The sequence below is a fragment of the Gorilla gorilla genome, chromosome 4 (assembly GCF_029281585.2).
Source record: "Gorilla gorilla gorilla isolate KB3781 chromosome 4, NHGRI_mGorGor1-v2.1_pri, whole genome shotgun sequence".
In the NCBI taxonomy this organism is placed as follows: Eukaryota; Metazoa; Chordata; class Mammalia; order Primates; family Hominidae; genus Gorilla; species Gorilla gorilla.
The window spans coordinates 23,093,111-23,116,361 of record NC_073228.2 but is presented as its reverse complement, the minus strand read 5'-3'; the positions used below and the strand labels follow the sequence as shown (position 1 = coordinate 23,116,361).

General features: G+C 37.0%; 1 protein-coding gene across 3 annotated transcripts in view; it reads right to left on the bottom strand.

The window, feature by feature from the left end:
* The window catches only part of ABCA8 (ATP binding cassette subfamily A member 8), an 87,882-nt gene that overhangs the window by 9,922 nt on the left and 54,709 nt on the right, over window positions 1-23,251 (bottom strand). For all 3 annotated transcript variants that reach the window (XM_019028250.4, XM_055386982.2, XM_055386983.2), the window contains 12 exons: window positions 17,397-17,530; window positions 16,690-16,827; window positions 14,249-14,356; window positions 10,118-10,288; window positions 9,799-9,912; window positions 7,985-8,104; window positions 7,120-7,185; window positions 6,579-6,670; window positions 5,401-5,521; window positions 4,662-4,779; window positions 3,919-4,010; window positions 295-455 (listed from right to left, as the gene is read on the bottom strand). In XM_019028250.4, the coding sequence (XP_018883795.4) occupies window positions 295-455; window positions 3,919-4,010; window positions 4,662-4,779; window positions 5,401-5,521; window positions 6,579-6,670; window positions 7,120-7,185; window positions 7,985-8,104; window positions 9,799-9,912; window positions 10,118-10,288; window positions 14,249-14,356; window positions 16,690-16,827; window positions 17,397-17,530 (1,435 nt within the window). The remainder of the gene's footprint in view (window positions 1-294; window positions 456-3,918; window positions 4,011-4,661; window positions 4,780-5,400; window positions 5,522-6,578; window positions 6,671-7,119; window positions 7,186-7,984; window positions 8,105-9,798; window positions 9,913-10,117; window positions 10,289-14,248; window positions 14,357-16,689; window positions 16,828-17,396; window positions 17,531-23,251) is intronic.

The following is a 23,251-nucleotide window of genomic DNA, read 5'->3' as shown; positions in this document are numbered from 1 at the left end:
AGGCTGGTCTGAAACTCATGAGCTCAAGCAATCCACCTGCCTCGGCCTCCCAAAGTGCTGGGATTAGAGGCATGAGCCACTGCGCCCAGCCTTTTTAAATTTTCTTATTTAATATGAGAAAGAAACTTAATACTTTGATATCCAGGAAAGGAGTTTCTAGTTGTAAATCTACCCAGCGTGACCTGGGTCAGCATTTAGAGTCTCCCACCCTGAATTTCCTGTGAGGGTCGTCACTCCCAATCTTCTCCTTCACCCCTCCCTTGGGTATAGAACAGATGTGGCTCCTCTGTGTACCGTGTGATGGCAACCTCAGCATCCTCTTTCCTGAGCCCTTTCACGGCGGCGTACACCTCCAGGTGCTGCCTCACTGTCAGGTTGGGCCACAGTGCGTTCTCCTGAGGGCAGTACCCCAGGAACTCCAGGGCATCCCCTCCACCGCTCCCTTTCAGTAGCACCTGCAGATGAAAGTTCCCTCTCAGAACCTACCTTCTGCACTGCTTCTTTGAGTATTTCCATGACATCATTCTCTTCACAAACCTAGAAAAACTAGAGAAACTCTAAACCACATTGGGTTTAATAATCTGTAATCATTTTGCATTGGAGAAAGGTTGTCAGAGAGTAAATACAGGAAAATAAGTGTGTCCACAGCCAACAATCCAATCTCAGCTGAAAAATGCAATATCCCATAAATGTGGTACCTGTCCATCCTGGCCAACAGTTTATATCCATTTTTTTTTAAATCACTGTCAAAATGAAGCATATTGATTGAATTACTATTTAACTTCGCGCATGGATCAACGTCTTTTGAGTACCTCCTATGTAACAAGTGCTGTGTTGCCTGTGGGTACAGCGGAGGGTGGAATAACTAGTGCTTTGTTATCTGGAGTTTTCATTCTACTGAATGAATCAGGCAATAAACAAGTAGAGAAATGAACATGCAGAATAAAGACAGATCAAAAGTGGTGCTGTTATGGAAATTCAGGAGGCTGGGGTAAGAATAACTGGGGAAGTGGCAGTAGGTAGGTTAATTAGAAAGAGCCTGTCTGCTGAGGGGCCATTTCAACAAAGAGGAGAAGATGCTAGTCATGGAAAAAAGGCAAGAGGCAAGGAATCTGGGGCAGAGCAAGAGCGAGACCAAAGCCCTGTGTGGGGATGAAGCTTGATGTGGAAGCTTGACGGGGAGGACAAATATGTGGCAAGAGGGACAGGGAAGCCAGTTCCTGCAGCTGCCTGCAAGACAAGCAGGGATGTGTCCTTCCAGCCGTAGAGCAGCAAGCGTTCACTGAAAGTATTTAATCAGGAGAATGCATGGATTAAAAAAAACTCACACTGGCTGATCCAGTTAAGCTTATTTTGTGACATCCAAATGGCTGGCTTTCTACTTCAGATCAGACTTACCTTTTAAAAGATTTCATTCCAATGTATTAATGAGCAGTTATCTCCTTTCCTCCCAGGCTTAATGAGAAATAAAATACTGACTTCGGGCCCAGGTGGTGACTGAGTTGGAGGGTGTCCATGATTGAAGTTAAGGACTAAATTAGAGTTAGCCAAGCCACCAGCAGAGAGGAACCTTCATGAACATCTGCTCTCACTGTGGCTACAGAGGGATTGTGAATGTCGGTTTTCTCTTCTTTCATTAGTGGAGTATTTGTCAATAGCATTCCAAGCTGTCTTTTCCTTTCTTGGCTTGACTACTAGCCCCTTTCCCAGGGTACAGTTTCACAGGCATCTGCCTTATATTCTGTTCTGTACTTCCCTTGGACATTCTTTGTAAAAGAGTTCTTAAGGTTTTCTATCTTCTGCCATAGAATTTAGGAGAAAATGTTTTATCTCTACCCCATGATGTCTTTCTTAGATAAACCTGAGCTCTTTTTCTGTTTGCCTAGCCACCTTATACAACTAAATTACAAGTACAATTAAAGTCAATTTCACCTCCTTGTATCTAATTTTTGATCTATTTCTTGAAAACACTCCCCAAAAATAGTTGCATTTGCACAAAAATGTATGTTCCAATAACTAAGCACTTTGTGAAGGACAACTGTCTAATACAGTTTTTTAAAAACAGTTTTATTAAAGATTAAATATTACATACTGGAAAGACAATGCTCATTGAAAGTGCAAATCCGTGTGACTGATGGCAGTATAAATAGGATGTGTGTGAATTCTGGCATTAATTTCAGCTCTGATGCTGGACATTCTCTCTTAATGCCTTTAATAATTACCCCTTGATGGTGGCTGCAGCCCATCTGCAGCCATCACAGCAAAGATGCTGGCTGCAACAAGGGAGACGTCTTAATACCTTTAATAATTACTCCTTGATGGCAGTGGCAGCCTGTCTGGAGCCACCACAGCAAAGATGCTGGCTGTAGCAGGGGAGGTGTGACTGGGGCTGTGTACTCCAGGGGACTGGCAGGGGCCAGAAACAGGTAAGAGCCCTGCCCTTCGCTGAATTGGAGCATCCTTTACTGAATCTCAGGGGCAGTTGCATGCTCCAATTTTGGAGCAAAGTTGTGGCCAAGCCCAGGTGCTGTTGCAACCCTGCTGGGTGTGTACGTACCCAGGGTGGAACTGCCATGCCAGCCTCCTGCCATCTCAGCTCCCTCTGGATTTTGGGCCCTGACAAGTGTGGGAGGGAGTCTGGGGGGGTGGGGGCGGTGCTGAGGGCAGCTCAGCATGGACTTGCAGGTGCACCTCAGCACAAACCACCTGGGTGCCATAGATGGCATGTTGATGGCAGCAGGCAGACAGGTTCCTGGATAGAAAGGGGTGGTTCTCTGGTGAAACCCCACCTTCAAGCCACCTTCAAGCCACCTTCAAGCTTCAGGGATGGCCTGAAGCCTGGGTGCCAGGCTGCCGGTTCTAGGTGGAGTCTGTGACCCAGAGTGAGAACTTATGATGCTTTTTCCAGGCCTGCCCATGGCCACTCATGGACCAAATGGCACACACTTCCTCCTTTCTGAGCCCATAAAAATCCTGGACTCAGCCAGATTCACACAGACATAGGGACTACCAGCTGCAGAAAGGAGCTACCCACTTTGGGTCTCCTCTCCATTAGGGGCTGGACACTCATCGAGATGACCTGCCTACAAATAGGAGGCCCACTTTGGGTCTCCTGAGAGCTATTCTGTCGCTCAGTGAAGCTCCTCACCTCCAGTTATTCACATACCTCATTCTTCCTGGACATGGGACAAGAGCTCAGGACCTGCCAAATGGTGGGACTAAAAAAGCTGTAACACAAACAGGGCTGAAACATGCCCCCCACTTGCCATGTTGCAGGCAATGAGAAGCAGAGAAGAGCTGCAGCCCTTCGGGGATCCCAGACTTAGGGGATCCCCGAGCCAGGGCTGTGACATCCTTTTTAGGGCTCTGTGGTTTCTGGCACCTCCAAGCTTCTGGGTGCCACCACATTTTTTGGTGCCTGCAGTGGAAGCTGCTTGCAGTATGCAAGCATGGAGGTGGCGCCTGTGCCAGTGCCTGGAGCAGCCTGCCCCACCACAACCAGCATGCCTGGCTGTGTGCAGCAGCCAGACCCCATGCTTGCTCACACACCCATCACCGCTCTGCACCTGGCTCATTCTTGGCAGGCTTGGGATCCAGGCTGGTGGCATGAACAGAGTTCAGCCTGCTGAGCTGAGTGGACAGAATGAGCCCAGCGGGTCTAAGCCAAACTTGGGCAAAGGCGCCACCAGCTCCAGAGGTTTTGACTGGAAAAGCGACACCCTAAGGATTCTGTGACAACCTTTCAGTGCTTAGCTTTTGTGTGCATTTATGTGATAATTCGTGAATTTATTCTCTTGGGTAGTTCATTAATCACTTCAGTTATATAAGGATTAAGTGGAATCTGTTGTTTTTAAGGTCATCAAATCTTATCAATCTATTTCACCATTAGATAGCATATTTTCCACATAATTCACCTACCTGTCCAGCAGTTGGTTTTGTGTCTCCAGTTATCACCTTAATGGATGTGCTTTTACCAGCTCCATTGTGTCCTAGTAATCCTAAAACTTCACCTGAAAAAAAGGTTACACTTAATATTAATCTATTTTAATGGTAACATTAAGAGTAAAACATAGTTGAAATCTCACTATGTGACAAGCATTTGCTGTTAGTTGTCATTTAATTGTCACAAACACCCTGAGAAGTTGTTATTTTAGCCCCTTCTTATGTAGTTGTGGCAGAAGCTCTCAATGATGGGGTTACCTGTGCAAAGTCACACTGATGGAAAGTGGCAAAACCACTCTTGGAAGCCAAGTGTTTCAGATTCTGTCTCCTGTGATCCTAACCTTGGTGCAATAATGGCACAAACTGAGGTCATCTAACACTTGCTGGCCAAGCCTTCAGAGTGTGCTAGCACATCTTGGTTCTCTTGTGAAAAACAATGAACTTTAGGAAATCAATTGTGTTCATTTAATAGAAATGTTATTACTTCAAAAGTTCATCTTATTAGAGAGCTTATGGTTTAGTTGTAGACGTGACTAGGCTCCTCTTTGTGAGGTGAGTTAATTTAAGTTAGAAATGAAACATATAAAGGAAGCTGTCATTGTCATTCTCCTCTGGGTCTGCATGTGAACCAAGAGGTGGTGTCCAGAATAATGCTCATTAGGAACCAGGAACCTCTGAGGAGGGCTCTGAGCCAGAAGTGGAAGATCCCTATGGCCAACCTTTTCTAACACAGAAGGAGACATTTCTCGTGGCTATCTTATTCTTCCTCTTGGAAAAACAGCCTTTCCTCTTCCCTGCATACTCCTTGCGTAGACAGCTGGCAATGATGACTGGCTTCTGTAAATGACAAGAAGTTATTATGTCAGACCTTAATTCTCTCCATTAGCTTTGAAACAAAATTCCATCTTCCCATTGGTTGGACCCTTTGTTGCCCCAGCCATGCATCAAAGAAGACCTTCTATTTGGTGACATGCTCCTTGGCCATGCCCTATCCTAACACTTGGTTTTGGAGAGGAGAGACTGTCATTTTCCTCTCCTACAAAGGCAGTTTTTTCAGGAGCACAGTGTTTTATATAGCTTGCCTGTCCTTTCAGAACAAACAGGGGCAATGAAACTTAGAGAAGCACTGATTATCCTCAAACAACAAAACAAATGCTGTGGGCTGGACCTGACCCTGAATTTGTACTGTGCACTTTCTCCAACAAGCAACGATGTCTGCTGCTTAGCTCAGTTTCTGAAATTCTTTCTTGGCTTTAATAATTTCTATTGCACTCTGTTTTTAATTTATTCTAAGAACAAAAGAGTTAACATGACTTTTAGTCTGCTCATTTAATTGTAAAAATGGCAATTACCTACTAAAATAGTGATCCTCATTTGTAAGGAATAGAGAAACTCAAAATCATTAGAGAATTAGACTGGTAGATTGACTAATAAAAAAACCTTTGTGTTATATTTTACCTCATCAAAATTAGTAGAATTCAAGGCATTTGCTGTTCTCACTCTTTCCATCTGAACATCTTCATCCTCTCCTTCTGGTTCTTCTGGATTTTGACACACATCACTACTTCTTGGAGAAATTCTAGAGTCAAAACCATCCATTAATATTGATTTCTGGCTTTCATCTTTGTATCAAAAGTTGCATTCTTTAAAGCGTATGTTTGAGTAGTACGAGCAATTAACAAACCATCATAATCTCCCTTCACAACTCTCATCCCCTTAAAACCTCCTTGCTTATCTTATCTATAGAAATATGTTTTTTTCAATATCAACTTGAAACCTAATAGCTGACGAAGAATTTTTATATCATAGCTCAATGAAGTAATTTTTCTGGGAACCCTGGCGTTGACATCATTATGTTTTCATGGGGAAAATGGGCCAGAATATTTGTAATCAGGAGTTTCTAGCAAAATACAAGTTAGATGCTTGATCTCTCATTTCTTCAGAATATGTGGCATATTGACTTTTCCTCTCCATTCTAAGTATGATAATATCCAGGATATACTTATTCTAGTCTCTCTTCCCTTGAGTGCCTCCTTCATACTGGTCTCAGAAGATTTAGTAAAGGTCTGCTTTCATCTTGGCAGTCTCCCATCCAACTTTCTGTAATAGCAAAAGATGAAACTGATGTGGTATGGGAGACACAGAAGGAGCAAGATGCTTATGGTCACTCTTCTTTGTATGGTGCCAAAAATAGTCTCAGCTTTTAAGTCCCATTAACAACTGAACCAGTCTGTGATCCACTGGCTGGGATGCTCACTACCAGGAAAAGAACACGGCTATTGCTGTCCTTGGCCAGCGGATCATTCTGTTCCTTCCTCCTGGATGAATGGCATTTATTCAACTGGCAATATATTGTTTGTTAGATAGGACCTGCCACATTTAACTTCCCCCAGTGCTCCACTGTGGATAGTGTCAGATAGAGCCTTAATACTCCATGTTTCAGGTCTGTTTCTTCCACTAGATCATAATCTTCTTGGGTTTAGGTATCTGGATCTGTATTATTTGTATGGGCACATGGTTCCTACTCCAGCCTATCCTAGCACAACGGCACCTCTTTGTTAATGAATTGATTTATGCATGAAAAATATTTTACGATATTGATCAACAAAATAAAAATCTGATGTGTTTTTTCCAACCTAAAGAAAGGATCCTTTCTCATTGATTTCTTTCCAAACTTCCATTCCAGACATCGAAGAGTAAAAAGAAAAATGATAAAATGAAGGAAAGGCTAGGAATAAAGAGAGATGCACAATTAGAAACATAAAAAGATAATTGTTCAGTATCAGAGATGTACTAATAATAATTGAACTTCTACAAAAATACATTCAGTGAAATAATTACAAACTCCTAATAACCTATCCAGCAAATTATGAAACTATCAAGTTCATTTTCAATCTTTTTTATAGAAACATAGGAAACAACTATAGTTATGTGATATTATTACTTTCTCATATCCTCTAACAGTTGTACAGAGTCCTTAAAATTTGGGAGGCACATTACCTGGTCATTTGATCTTTGTAAAAATAATTCTTCTGGATTTTACAAGCATTATATCTCCTTGGGCTATAGATACCTATATCTCTAACTTAATAAAAAAAAGTTTCACAGTGTGTACAGAACTGAAAATTATTAAATTTAGTAAATAGTGATAATTTTTAAAGAACAGTGTGTTCTTACAATTAGGAATACCAGAAATGGCTGTACATCCATTCGTTCTTCAGAAAAGAGAGAAGAAAAGAGAAGCTGCAAAAGAAAAGACAATTGCTAAACAGGGAGTTTTTTGTTTCCTGAATTTTGTCCACATATATGTGAATTGGCCCTAAACAGCCCTGCTAACATTTGACCATGAATATCACCTAAGTGTCCTTTCTAAAGTGTATAGCAAGGGGCTGTCTTCCTTCCTCCCAAGGTCTATGAGCTTTTGTTAGAAGCAATAGGATTTATCAATTACTAATCACCTGGCGAGAGAATCCTGGAGATCCGTGCTAACCTCCCCAAACAGTGAGAGACAGTGTTTATTCTTCTCACACAGAACTTCACACACCTTCCTGTGCCCATCGTTTCTCTTTGTGGGGCCCCTTCTCTTCCTTTCCCCTTCCCATAGATACCTCTTCACTCATGTACAGTAACTTCCTTCCTTTTGCATAGGTATAGGTGTCAGTCAGCCAGAAAAAAGGACTTTGCTTATGTTGGGTGCTTCTTTAGAACTCTGAAATCCCAAAGATTAGGGACATTTCATTTGCTTCCTTCTAAAGCCGAGCATATCAAGGAGGAAATAAGGCCCCACATGAGTATAAGGACTACTCTGTTTCCCACTACCCCTTACCCTTCCTTCCCATATATTAATCAGTACCAAATTTTCCATTACCAGTCAGCTGGAACATATTGTTTTATCTGGGAGAAATACAATTGGATTCCATCAGGCAGAAATCTTTGAACCCCATGCACTTTAAACATGTTGTAGTAGACCTTCAACATTGGGCAAAGCTTCACAATTGGTCATGAGTTTCAAGGGACTGGGACAGACTGTGTCATTACTTACATGAGAAGATAAGAACAAACAGCCAATCATTGTGGCAGGTGGTATTAAAAAAGTGAAGATAAATGGAATATCACTTTCGAAGATATTGAACGCAAATCCAGCCACAGAGAATACAGTGATCTAAAAGCAGCAAATATGAAGGTTAATCACTCTGAATTTCAATGTAAGTTCCAAATCGAGATGGCTCATCTTGAAGATATTACTAATTTCAACTCCAATCTTGCAAACCAAGCTGAAATCAGTATATCTCCATTAACAGTTTATTTTAGTGACTTAGCCAAATTCCTTTGGCCTAGAGTTTCACAAATGAGGTATCACTTGATAAATCTAGGATGTGATATGTAGAATTTTTTTCTCTCTTTTTTTTTCGAGATGGAGTCTTGCTCTGTTGCCCAGGTAGAAGTGCAGTAGCATGATCATGGCTCACTGCAGCCTCAAACTCCTGGGCTCAAGTGATCTTCCTCCCTCAGACTCCCAGATAGCTGGGACTACAGGTGCATGCCAACATGCCCAGCTAATATTTTTGTATTTTTAGTAGAGATGGGGTTTCACCATGTTGCTCAGGCTGGTCTTGAACTCTTGGGCTCAAGTGATCCACTGACCTAGGCCTTCCAAAGTGCTAGGGTTACAGGTATAAGACACACCCAGCACCCATAGATATAATATTTTAATTAAAGTAAATAAACTTTAAAAAATAAAAGTAGATGATCAAAAATCAAAGAAAACATTGATATCTAACAGGAATAAAACAACAAAAATGAAAGGTAAGGCTTTTGGTAACTATACCAATGGGGAAATAGAAGCATTTAACAACATGGAATGGCTTAAGCAGAAGTACTAAAATACAAAATTAGGGATAACAGAAAGTGATAGGTACACTGGAAGCCCTCATATTTTGCCTTCTAATACGCTGTAATGACTACTTAAAAGTTTTTGTACTTCTAATTTCTCTGTCTTCCAAACCATCATTTTTATGGCTATCAAAGTATTCTTCCTGCAAGTTTATCTCTAATCCTATTTCTGTTCTGCTCTGTAAGCTTTTAAATTCTTGAGAACATCATTTAAGGGCCGCCATGATTTTATTTTTTGCCATAACTAGGACCATGGCCATTGTGCACCTTGTTTTTTGTCTATATCTAGGAGAGATTATTACCAGTTCCTAGGATCAGCTTGGGCTTTTCCTCTGCTAGGTTTCTGTTCGTTAGCTCTATTTGTACCTCATACTTCTCTTGGCTGAAATCTTACTCTTTTTCAGATTTCATCTTTTAAAAGAAATCTCTGCTTTCATTTTCACAAATGAATCTCTCCCTTATCTGTTTTTCATGGACCTCTTTATTATTCAGTTGTATAATAGACTCTTAAGATGGAAAATAACTCGTGACTATTTTAACAAGTGGCTGCTTACTCATCTGTTTATCTTTTGAGAGCTCTTTCAGGATTGAAACTGTCCATTTAATCTCTTTCCTCCCATTATCAATCTTAACTTGGACACACTGCAGAAGTCAACAATTATTTATTGAATTAATAACTTACCTTTTGGCATCCTGAAATCATAGGAAATTAGAATAGACACTCTTAAATTATACACATTTCCTCCTAATTTAGACAAAAGAAGAGAGGCTTTATGGAATTAATTCTTATTAGGGAGTTTGGTGAAGTAATTTCTAGTTTTAACCATGTCAGTAACTGAATTTGTAATCTTGTGTTTATTATAGACCATAATATTATCATCCTACAGAGGGCAAAATTTAAAGGATTAGCTCAGAATTGTATATTAAATATATACAGTATACATCCACAAGAAATATACTTACAACATAGAAACAAAATGACCAAATGCCACTATTTTTTCTCCCCTTGCGAAAGATGAAGGAAATCACGTATGTCATGAAGATGAGGGAAAAGGAATAACCAACAGCACATGGGATCTAAAATCAACAGGAATATGAAGCTTAGTTAAATACAAATGCAATCAAGGAAAATATTTAGGATTCAAAACATTGTCATAGCCCAGGATTTTATAGTTCTTTAATTTATGACCATATAAATATTGATAGAAATGTTCCAAAATTTCAAATTAAATCACACAATGATATTGTGAATATTGTCACTTACTTGGATATTGTCACTTACTTGAATAATATGAATTATTGTAAGTAGCATGTCTTCGAAGTTTGAAATGTAGCTCATTAAATATATAAAAACGAAGACCAAGAAGTACAGGGAAACATCCACCAGCGCCTGCCCAAACCAGTAAGCAGAAGGGGAGAGTCCGGAAATCCGTAGCTGGGACCGAGCTCTGTTCTAATTAGGAGACAGCAAAGATACAAAGTTTGTGGCTTAAGAAAATGTGGATTATGCAAGGAACTATTCAAGCAAAACCTTTATTTGTAACAATTCTAGATTATGTCTACAAATGTAATCTGGACTAAGGTATGTGGATAGTTACAAACATAAATAACCAGTCTGCTGCTTTAATGAACTACATTGATGTTCATCACACACCTGGCAGAAACATGTAAAAGAAGACCTTAGAATGATCAAAGCATGAACACTGCAGCAAACAAAACAGTGATTTAATGACTTACAGGGGGGTAGGGGTGAATGGGATGGACAGTTTATTCCCTTAAACAACTACCTTCTCATCACAGTGATTCCTCTCTCTCTTTTCTCTCCTCCATATATATATATTATATATATGGATATATATAATATATGGATATATATACACACACATATATATGGACATATATATATATGTATATATGTCCATATATATGTATATATATGGAGTGTGTATATATGTGTGTTTATTTTATATACACACATATATACACACATATATACACACTCCATATATATACACACACATACACACACACACATATATAATTTCTTTATCCTTTAATTGGAATAAAAGAAATTGGGTTGTTCTGCCATAGTCCACATTCAAGTATTTATCACTGATTCAAATATTTATGTGTATCTACATAAATATAAATACATTTATAAATGTAAATGTATTTTACATTATTTGTCATTCCCTAAATAAACATACCAAATTACATGTTTTAAAACTACTTATGAAGTGATGTGGTTTTCAGTATAATCAATAGGTTTGTATATTAAACTATTCTAAGAGTTGTGAATTTTTTTCTTTTAAAAAATACTTAAATACATTTGTTGATGGGCTTTGATGAGCTAAATAATGCTCCTGCCTGAGACATAATTTGACCTAAAGATTTATATCAGAGCCTCACAACATCAGACACAGGTCTACGCAGGTAGTTGAATTGGTAAGGAATTGATGATTGACTCAACATATTAGAGGCAAGAGAAGAATTGAGGATAATTTTTGGATCTTTAGGAAATGACTGAGCTTGTGGTGCTGCTATATATGGAGAAAATAGCAAGGGGGGAAGACATTTAAGTAGCTCTACATTCAGTTCAGTTTTGGAAGCATGAAACTTGAGACATCTGTGTTGCCTACTGTGGAAATGCTGAGAAGGGAGTTTGTATCAACCTTGGAGGTCAAATTAGATACAATTAGAGATCTGAGGTAGAGTCAGATCTGGGAGTGACCAGTCAGTAGAGGGGATTCGAAGCCATAGAGCTAGATGGGTTTGCCTAAGACAGAATGGTATCTAACATGAGAAGACAGCCAAGGGCCAATATCTGAGGATTTCCGAAATTTAAATATTACATAGAGGAATGAGGATCTCCAAAGGAGACAAACAATGGACAGTCTTAGGATAAACATGGTGAAATTGTGGCATCACAAAAGCCAAAGAAAGTGTTCATGTTCCTGCGGAGGAAGTTTTAAAGTTTGGATTATGTTAACACCAGAAAGACTTATAGTTACATCAAACTAGTAAATAGAATTTCTTGAGATTCCTGCATGTTCCACATGAAAAGGGAACATTACATAAATCATATACTCTTTTTGTGGGCAACAGAGAGAGAGAGAAAACGAAACAGATGAAGATGACATAGTAGAGATGCTTACACAAGGTTTCATAGACTTTTTCCATAAAGTCACAAAAATGGGAGTTGGCCTGGGTTATTAATCATATAAATTCACCGCCTAAGATTGCCACTCAAAATCTGCCTCCACTGCAGAACTACTGAATCGGAATCATCTTTTAAACAAGATGCTCAGGTAATTTGTAAACACATTATAGATTCGTTTGGATTAATGAGTGTCTGTAAATAAACATTTGTAAGTTGTCAGTTCAATATTGAAGTTTTCTCTTTATCTTTTCAAGTTCTCGCATTTCCAAAAATATCATTTCCTTTTATTTCAACAATCTCTTTTTAATTTTGGGGGGTATCATTCTCAAACAAGAAAAAGTACCCATACTAAATATATAGCTGAATGAGGTCTGATGAATGCATGTTTCTGTACCACAATCATAGGCAAGGTGGAGAACAACCCCTGAAGTTTCCCATGATCCTTTGCAGTCAATAGCCTTTACCACTGGTTACAAGTGATCCCCCACACCCCGAGCCTACCTTCTGTCACTATAGATTAATTTTACCTTTCTAAGAATTTTATATAAATTAAATCATCCTAATTAAAAGTACCTAATTATTTGTGGTTATCATTCCCTCAGTGTAATGGTTCTGAGACTCACCTGTGTTGGTGCATTTATTAGTTGTTCCTTCTGTTATACTGCTGAATAGTATTCCATTGTATGGCTATATCAGAATTTGTTTATCAGTTCACTGCTTGGGGGACACTTGGGTTGTTTCAAGTTGTTGGCTGTTATGATTAATGCTATTCAGAACATTAATGCTCAAGTGTTTATGTGGAAAGATGTTTTTTCTTCTTTTGAGTAAATACTTAGGAGAAGAATTGCTAGGTTATAACAATAAGCATATTTTTAACTTTATAAGAAACAGCCAAATTATTTTGCAAAGTGATTGTACAATTTACAATCCCACCCACAATGCATGAGAGTTCCGGTTTCTCCACATCCTCATAAACTCTTGATAGTGTTGGTCATTCTAACATTATTAGTTTTATTGAGTGTGTAGAGCTATCTCATTGAGGCTATTTTCCTGATTGCTCATGACATTAACCATCTTTTCATGGGAGTATTTTCCATCTGTCATCTTCTTTGGTAAAGTATATATACAAATACTTTGTCCATTTAAAAAATTAGGTTATCCTCTATTACAGAGGAATGAGAGTTCTTTACATATTCTTGATACAAATCTTTGTCACATATATAAGTATAGTTAATATTTTTCTCCCAGCCTGTGGCTTGCCTTTTATTTTATTTTTAAATTATTTAATTAATTTATTTTTTGAGATGGAGTCTCGGTCTGTTGCCCAGGCTGGAGTGCAGTGGCGCAATCTCAGCTCACTGCAACCTCCGCAGTCCAGGTTCAAGCGATTCTCCTGCCTCAGCCTCCTGAGTAGCTGAGGCCACAGGCATGCACCACCACACCCAGCTAATTTTTGTATTTTTAGTAGAGACAGGTTTTTGCCATGTTGGCCAGGCTGGTGTCAAACTCCTGATCTCAGGTGATCCGCCCACCTCTGTTTCCCAAAGTGCTGAGATTACAGGCGTGAGCCACCAAGCTCGGCTACCTTTTATTTTTTATTCGTGTTTTACAAAGAGCAGAAGCTTTTAACTTTGATGAAGTTCAAGTTATCTTTTTTAAAATAGCATATGCTTCTTCTTCCCCATCTGAAAAATATTGCCTATCACAAGATCTGTGATTCATTACAAATTAATTTTGTGCATGTGACGGATGTTAAGAACATTTTTCTTTTCAGAATGATACCAACTTGTTCCACCACAATTTGTTGAAAAGTCTAATCTTACCCCTATTTAAGTTATTTGGTAATTTTATTGAAAATCAATTGATATATGTGTGGGTTTATTTCTGAAATGTCTATTTCATTTAAAATATCTACATAATTATTCTTAATTAATACAACACATTCTTACTTACTACAAGTTTGTAGTGAGCCTTGAAGTCAGAAGCATATTTTCCAGCTTTGCTTTTTTTTTCAGAGTTGGTGTGTCTATTCTAGCTTGTTGGAATATCCAGATAAAGTTCAGAATAATTCTCTATTACCTATTTATCTATGTATTTCAACTTATAAAACTTTCTTTCATTTTTATAACTTAGAATTTATGTCTGAATTGGCTGTTCAATTAAGCATTTAGAAATATTCTTATGAAAAATTGTAAAATTACCTTCTGCTTTCAATTATGCAACATAATGGAAGTTGCAATTACTGATTATTACCTTATAATCATCGATGCTGCTCATGGCAATGTAAGGTGGGCAACTCGATGTTAAAACCAGCCAGAACATGATATATGCCAGGAATCCGATTGGATTGTCCTGTCCATTCTGAAAAACCCAAAGAATACAATGAACTGAATGAAGAAATTTAAAGTTAATTTTCTGGAATACATTTTTAAAATTTTAGACTAAGTTTACATAATTCTGCCTTAGGTCCCTTTTGAGATTCCCAGACTCCTTCATTATCCTTCCAGTTTTCACACTTAACTTTTGGCTTTATACTCAAATTTACAGATAAGTGATTGAAAAGATGAATGCACTGATAACATTTGTAAAATAATAAGAACAAGATTTTTCTCTTTTCTTGCCTTATGATTCTAAAATTTATTTTGGTGCTAAATAATACATTATAATTCACAGTTGATACATTCAATTTCTTAGCTGATCTTTATCTCAAATGTGACAGCTTGACTCAAAAAATATCCAACATTTTATGGGTACAGTGATAAGTTAGTTTTTTAGGTACATCATGAGACCAGATAAATATTGGTTGAGGATGCAAAAGGAGAGATGAAGTACTAGAAGGGAGAACAAAATCACCAAGAAAATCTTTGCCCTAGTTCCATCTGTTGTTACTCCTGTTTGTAAAAATCTTTAAGGATAAAAGATCACAAACTCTCTTGAAAGCCAGTCCCATGTTATTTTCATGATTCACATAGTTGCTTCTTTGATTAAACACATTACTGAAGAAAGTTCTAACCAGAGCCTGGTGGTCTTCAGCTTGGTCACCAGAAAGACACTTGCTAACCATAGATGGTAAGGTTATAGCTTATTATCTGGATGCTTCCAGAATGTCCTGAGTACTGGGTAGAGTCAATACTTAGTGGCCAATCTATTGACTTTGGGCAGGATACAAGCAAGTTCTGAAAATCTGGAAAACTCTGACTTTGGGGGCAATGAGCAGGTAAAGTAGAATAGAGAATAAAATGAGTTGCTGGGGATATTGGTTAAAGTGACTATATTGGGCACATAAATACAAAGTCAGCTGAGCTGGTCGGTATCTAATTAATTCTAGTTGAAACAGGATATCTTGATAGATAGAAGTCTGAGGCAATTTGCCCAATTATTGCATACTGCTCTCAGAAACCAGAAAATTAAAAGGTCTTCACAGTCACAAAATGTTAATGAAGTGAACCATAGCATATATTCCAAAATTAATTAATACTTGGTAGGTCCCTAAAATCATTTACTTTAATGATTTTCTTGCACATCCTTAATGAAAGGAAGTTTTACTTCCTGAGTACAGTGAGATATGGTGTGAGAAGGAAACTGAAGATCTTGCTGGGCCATATGAAAATAATAATGGCAGCTGGGTGCAGTAACGCACACCTGTAATCCCAACACTTTGGGAGGCCAACATTGGAAGATCTCTTGAGCCCAGGAGTTCGAGGTTACAGTGAGCTATGATCCCGCCACTGCACTCCGGCCGGGTGGCAGAGCGAGACCCTGCCTCTAAAAATAAATTTAAAAGAATGACAGATATGTGGTCCATTTTATGTATACATGAGTATATGATTATTGGCCATATGTATTATCATAAAACCCTAGAATGAGATGTAGATAAGTTGATGAGCCTAACACTCACTTATGTATTTAACAATTAAGTTGTTTCATGTTTATCATGTTACAGGTTTTTTCCTACGTACAAGGTATTTATAAAGTGTTAAAAATACATGATCTATGTGCTCAAAGAACTCTCTGAAAGGGAGAAATGTATGTATTCAATAATTAAAAAGGAATCATTACAAACTGATAGTTATTCTGGTTCTAAACTTAAAGGGCTGTATACATTCCGATCACTTGGACCTTTGTTTAAGAATAGATTCCCTCCTTTCACCACCCCCATGAGGAAAAGTGGTTTGATTGGTCTGGAGTAGGCCAGGGGAATTAATATTTTTGACAAGAATCTGCAGTAATTCTAATGTAGATAGTCTGAAATTCTAGCCTGAACTTTGTCTTGAATTTCTTTTGTAAAATTTCTAAAAGTAATAATAAAGCCCTTTCCTTCATTTGTTCCTTCCTTCGTTCTTTCCTTCCTTCATTCATTCGTTCATTCCTTCCTTCCTTCCTTCATTCTTTCCTTCCTTTCTCCTTTGTTTCATTTGTTCACTATTCTTGTGCTGGTCACAGTGCTGTAAGATTTCATTTTTATTGCTTCATATTCTCTTTGAAAAATGTTTTGTTCATTTTATTTTACTTTAAACAAATTGAAGCTCTGAAAAGGTATTGATTTTCCAAAGTCACAGAACTAGAATGAGTCCAAATGTTAATTTATTATGCAGTGGTTTACTCAATAAAAACAAGATTCCAGCACTTAAAAGGGTGATCTGGGAGATTCCTGATAGAGGAGAGTCAGGAATTGTAAGATTATATATATTTACCTCCAAAAATGTACTTCTTTCAGTTCGGATATGTACTGATGGTTTAACCATTCCAAGTAGCCCATTACTAACAATGTCCATAAGAACTGGGAAGCAATTCAATCTTTTGGCATTGCATGCTAACGAAAAGCTGTAATTCTAAAATATAACAAGTAGGATATAAGTTCTCAAATATCTTCATTTTGTTCTCTAAAAAAGTCAGAATTTGACATGTTAATTTAAGAGGTTATGTTTTTCATATGGTGTTAAATAATCATAATAAAAAGCCAAACACTGTGTAAGTAAAATCAAATACTGTATAAGTAAATCAAAACATGTATATAGTAAAACTAAATCAGGTATCTGATATTTAGGACACCAGATGTCTTGCTTGAGGCCAGAATCATATGTTCAGTGTTTATTGTTTAAGAACAAAACAGAAGTTTTGGAATACATGTGTTATAAAATCCTTGAGGGGAAACATGAAATGTTTGAACTTATATATAGTCTTGATAGTAGGTATTCTATAGTATGTATTTTGCTAATAGTTTGTGCCAGTAGACAATGATGGATATATGAATTATTTATGCCAGTGAATACAATTCACTAAGTAATAAATGAAAACAGTATTTGCTTTTCATTTTTATTTCTTAAGTTGGAAGCCTGAATATATTGATATTATGTTAGCTTTTCACATTTTTCAGAAAGATTATTAGAGACCTGCATACCTTTTCATTACCACACACTGTGATGGCTCCATTATAAGATGGGTCATCTGTGCCATTTCTAGTTCCAAATGCATCCACTTCTAAAGCTATGTTCTGGTGCTCCACAGAATGTATAAAGTCATCAATGCTTGCCCCTAAGGTGTAGTTAAAGATATTGGGTATCACAAAACTAAAAAATTAATGTCAAGTTGTGTAGTCAAATTACAGTTAATGTCATTATGTGATGCAGTAATATGGACTGTCAGGATATTTTCTACATAACATACATAACATCTATTATTTCTCATGGAATTCCTTCATGATATTTTTATTTGCTTATGATTATTATTAATGTAAAAGATTTTTTTAGTTCCAAATGTCTTTCAAAATAGATTTCTTTTTAGAATCTTGCAATGAATGTCCATAACCAATAAAGCTTTAATGATACTGATAACTTCCATTGATTAACCACCAAATTTGCTAAAAGTCATTTTACTACTGCTAGATTATTAATTAATTTTCAAAATTTTCTTGATACCGGAAGACAACATGTAGACTAGCAATGTGAGGAGCTCTGTAGACCTTCTCCCCAGAAAAACAATCATAACTTATAAAAATTCCTAAAAAACCAACAAATTAAAATGTTTTGAAATTGTTCTAAGAGCATACAGAAAATGATGACACGTTTATTTAATAAAATGTATTAAATCTCAGTAAGAACACTGAGAAATTGTGGCATCTGAGCCACAGCCTGATCCGTCTACTCCCCACTTCCTTCCCAGATCTGTGTAATAGAAGCTTCACTCTGAAAGGGTGTGGGCAAGAACAGGGATCCCTATTCCCCAAGCCCAGTTCAGGGCTATAGTATCTTCATGGGAGGGGCTTCCCATCGACTTTTCTCATTTCCCCACATCTGCGTTGCAGAAGATCAATACCAGGCAAGAGTGGCTAAGAGATCTGGAGTTCTCTTCCTCCACCCATTCCCTAATCCTAAGGTGGAAGCTCTATCCTAGGAATAAGAGGCCAAAAACACCAGGACACAATCATCCTTGTCCCATCTCATGTGTAGGGCAGAGTTTCCACGACAGGAGAGGCAAGCTGAGAAGACCAGAGGCCACCACCCCTGCCAAGTACCCTGCTCACAAATCAGGGGCTCCACAGCAAGAGCATCAGGCATGATCCATGCTTCCAGCTCTGAAGCAATGGTGAGATTCTTGTTTCAGGAGCAGTGGCAAGCCATAAGAACAGTATGTGCTGAAACTCTCCCTAAATAAACTGACTTTAGTTGGAACAGAGTTTGGGGAAGTTCAGCCTAAGAGTGCACTAAAAACCATCAAAATTTTGTTGGTAAGCAATTGACAGGAGATTGCAATTCCCTTGGTTGAACCATACACCAGCTAAAAGTTTACTAGAGAGAGCAGCAAAACAGAGAGTTAAGAAGAGCCCTTCTGTGGAGAGGACGAACCTCAATAATTGGCTTCAAAGACTTTTCCTACAAACAAGACCATATTTATAGTAGTGCTCCCTTATCCATGGTTTCACTTTCTGCAGTTTTAGTTACTTTTAGTCCACTGCATCTCTAAAATACAAAATGAAAAATTCCAGAAATAAACATTGTATAAGTTTTAAATCGCATGGTATTCTGAGCAGATGGATGAAATCTCGTATCGTCCACTCTGTCCTGTGCAGGATATGAATCAGCCCCTTGTCTTCTGTGTCCACACTGCATATGCTACCTACTCATTAGTCACTTAATCGCCACCTCCGTTATCAGATCGACTGTCAAGACATCACAGTGCTTGTGTTCAATTAACCCTGATTTTACTTAATAGTGGCCCCAAAGCACAAGAGGAGTAATGCTGGCAATTTGGATATGTCAAAGAGCAGCCATATATTGCTTCCTTTAAGTGGAAAGGTGAAAGTTATTGACTTAATAAGGAAACGAAAAAGAATTGTATGCTGAGGTTGTTAAGATCTACTCTGAGAGCAAATCTCTTCTGCAAATTGTGAAGAAGAAAAAAGAAACTCATGCTAGTCTTGCTGTTGCACCTCAAACTGTAGAAGTTATAGCCATAGTGCATGATAAGTGCTTAGTTAAGATGGAAAAGGTGATAAATTTGTGGATAAAAAACATGAACAGAAACGTGTTCTTATGGATGGCCATTAGTTTGGTACTATCTATGGTTTCAGGCATCTGCTGGGGATCTTGTAATGTTTCAGATGAGAGGGAATTACTGTAATTGGATCAAACTGTGGAGCAATTTATGCATATGGGCATTTTTGAAAACAATAGGCCAATCAGCTTGCTACTGGTGGTGCGTAACAACTGAATGTGATACCAGTAGAGTTAGCCAGTGTAATGGAGAGATCAGGAAAAGAGACAAAGAAAGGTCTGCTAAATCTATTGCCATCTCAGGGGAACAATGCACATGGCCAAAGTTATGCCTCTGAAGAATGGCATCAGAGTTGTATAAAGCAGGGGAAATGAGTAAACAATAATAACAAGCTTCAAGACAAGTTGGGGGTCATTATTCAAAGTTGTTACAATCTATTACTTTAAATGTCCAGTTTTCAACCAAAATTATGCGGCATGCTAAAAAATAAGAAAGTGTCACTCTTATACAGGAAAAAAAGTAGGCAACAAGAACTGCCTTTGGAAGGCTGAGATAGCAAACCTAAAAAACAGACTTCAAGGCAGGTATTGTAAGTATGCTCAAAAAACTAAAAGCATGTTTAGAGAAGTGAAGAAAGGTATGATGACAATGTCTCATGACATAGATTATACCAATAAAAAGTTATTTTAAGTAATAAAGAACCAAATAGAAATTCTGGAGTTGAAAGTACAATAATTGAAATGAAAAATTCACTGAAGGAGCTCAACAGTAGATTTGAATGGTCAGCAGAAAGAATTAGCAGACCTGAAGATATATTAAATGGGATTATGCAACCTGAAGAACAACAACAATAAAAAAACAGAACCTCAGAAAAATGTGGGACATTATTAATCACATTATTTCATATGCAATGGAAGTTACAGAAGGAGAGGAGAGAGATAAAGGAAGAGAAAGACAACCACTGAAGAAATAATGACTGAAAACTTACCAAATTTAATTAAAAACTTTATACATCCAAGAAGTTCAACCAACTCCACGTAGGATGTATGCAAAGAGATCCAAACCCAGACACATCAGAGTAAAAATGGTGAGGACAAAGGCAAAGAGAATGTTTCCTTGGTGATGTGTAAGGAAACACCAATAAGAACCCAGCTGATTTCTCATCAGAAACAAAGGAAGCCAGAACACAGTAAAATGACATATTCAAAGTACTGAAAAAAATTCAGCCAAGTATTTTATATTTAGCAAAACTAGCTTTCAAAGATGAAGTCGGTAATAGGTATGATGTACACTGTTTGAGTGATGGTTACACCAAAAGCCCAGACTTCACCACTACACAATATATCCATGTAGCAAAACTGTACTTTTATCCTGTAAATCTATAAAAATAAAAATAATAACGAATAAAAAATGATGAAGGTAGAACAGAACTTTTTTCCAAGATAAACAAAAATGAAGAATTTGTTATAGCAGACTTGCCTTATAAGAAATACTTAAAACTGAAAGCAGATAACCCCAGATGGCAATTTGAATCCAAGTGAAAAGGCTAAAGAGGATCAGCAAACACAGCTATGTACTTATAATTGGTAGTATAATGCATATTTTTCCCTCTCTTATATTAACTCATTTTAAAAGCAAATGTATAATGCAGTATGTATATAATTTTATTGTTGAGGCTGTAAAACATAGACATGTAAAATATTTGAAAACAATGGCACAAAGGAGGCAGGTGGAAGCCTAGCTGTATTGGAGTAAGGACATCACATAAGATGATAATATGAATTCACAGGAACAAATGAAGAGAACAAGAAATGGTAAATAAAAATTTCAATGAGCTACAGACTCTTTCCTCTTATATAGCTGTATTCACTCTTCCCCATTTTGATGTTATTATTACACATATCACATCTATATGTTTCTAAACCAGCAATACACTGGTACAACTATTACCCAATATGATTTCATGTCTTTTAAAGAAGCTGAGAGAAGAAAGGAGAGTAAGCACATATTTGTAGACTTTGTTACATTAATCTTAAATCTGTGTAAACTTTAAGTAGATTAAAATAAGATGTATATTCTAGGCCCAAAAACAATCACCAAGAACATAATTCAAAAATATAATAAAAAATCATTAAAATAATTAAATCATTAAACTAGAAGATATTCAATGCCAAAGAAAACAGTAAAGAAGAAATAGAGGAACAAAAAAGACATGAGACATTCAGAGAACAAACAATAAACTGGCAGATACAAATCCTACATTATTAGTAAAAATATGATTTGTGAATAAAATAATACACTCAAAAGGCATAGATTGTTAGATTGTATTTTAAAACACTATCCAACTATATGCTGTTTATAGGAGACACATATCAAATTAAATTTACAGGAGACACATATTAAATTTCATTGATACAAATAGATTGAAAGCAGAAGGTGGAACAATACATCAAGCAAGATAAAACCATGGGAAAACTGGAGTGGCTCTTCTAATATCAGACAAAATAGATGAAAATAAAAAATGTTACTAGAAATAATAAGAGACGTTTTCTAATGATAGAAGGGTCAAAACAAGGTCAAAACAGCAGGAAGTTATAACATTTATAAACATATATGCACTTAACAGAGACTCAAAATACAAAATAGCTCTGAAAAGTGAAATATACAAATTTTCACCCACAACAGCAGAATGCACATTCTTCTCAAGTGCGCAAGGAACATTCTCCGAGATGAGCTAAAGGCAAGGACATCAAACAAGCCTCAACACATCGAAAAAGGTTGAAATTTTATAAACTATGATCTCTGACCACAAGGGATGAATTTAGAATTCAACAACAAAAACTTAGAAAATCACAAATTTTTGGAAACTAAATAGTCTACTCCTAAATAACCAATGAGTCAGAAAAGAAATCACAAGGGAAATTAGAAAATATTTTGAGATAAATGAAAATTAAAACATGATATACCAAAACTTACGCTATGCAGCGAAAGCATAGCTTAGAGGGAAGTTTATAGCTATAAACACCTATGTTAAATAAAAGAAGAAAAATCTCAAACCAGTAAGTGAAACTTCTGTGTTAAGACACTGAAAAGAGAGGAACAAGCTAAATGCAAGGCAAACAGAAAGAAATGAAACCAAGAATATTGGTTTGGAAATGAGTGACATAGACAATAGAAAAACAATAGAGACAATTAAGCTAGAAGTTGGTTCCTTGAAAGCATCAACAAAATTGAGGAACCCTTAGCTAGGATGACCAAGAAAAATAAAATAACATGAAAATTACTAAGATCAGGAACAAAAAGAGGGCATGAATACCAGTCTTACAGATTAAAAGGATTAAAATGGAATATGTTTGTGTAACAACAAATTAGATAATATAGTATAATGGAAACATTCCTGGAAAGACAGAAACTATTAAACTGATACAAGAAGAAATATAAAATGTAAGGAGACCTGTAACAATTAAGAGATCAAATTGCTAATTACAAAACTTCCCATAAAGAAAATCCCTCACCCAGATAGCTACACTAGTACATTTCTACCTAATAAACAAAAATTGTCAATCCTTCACAAAGTCTCAAAAAAAAAAAGTGCAGGGAACATTTGCCAACTTATTATATGCAGCAAGTTTTACCCTGATATCTAAAGACATTAGCATAAAATAAAACTACAGACCAATATCCCTTATGAATAGATATGGAAAACATTATCAACAAAACCCTAGAAAACCAAATCTGGGAGAAAATGGAAAGGATTATACA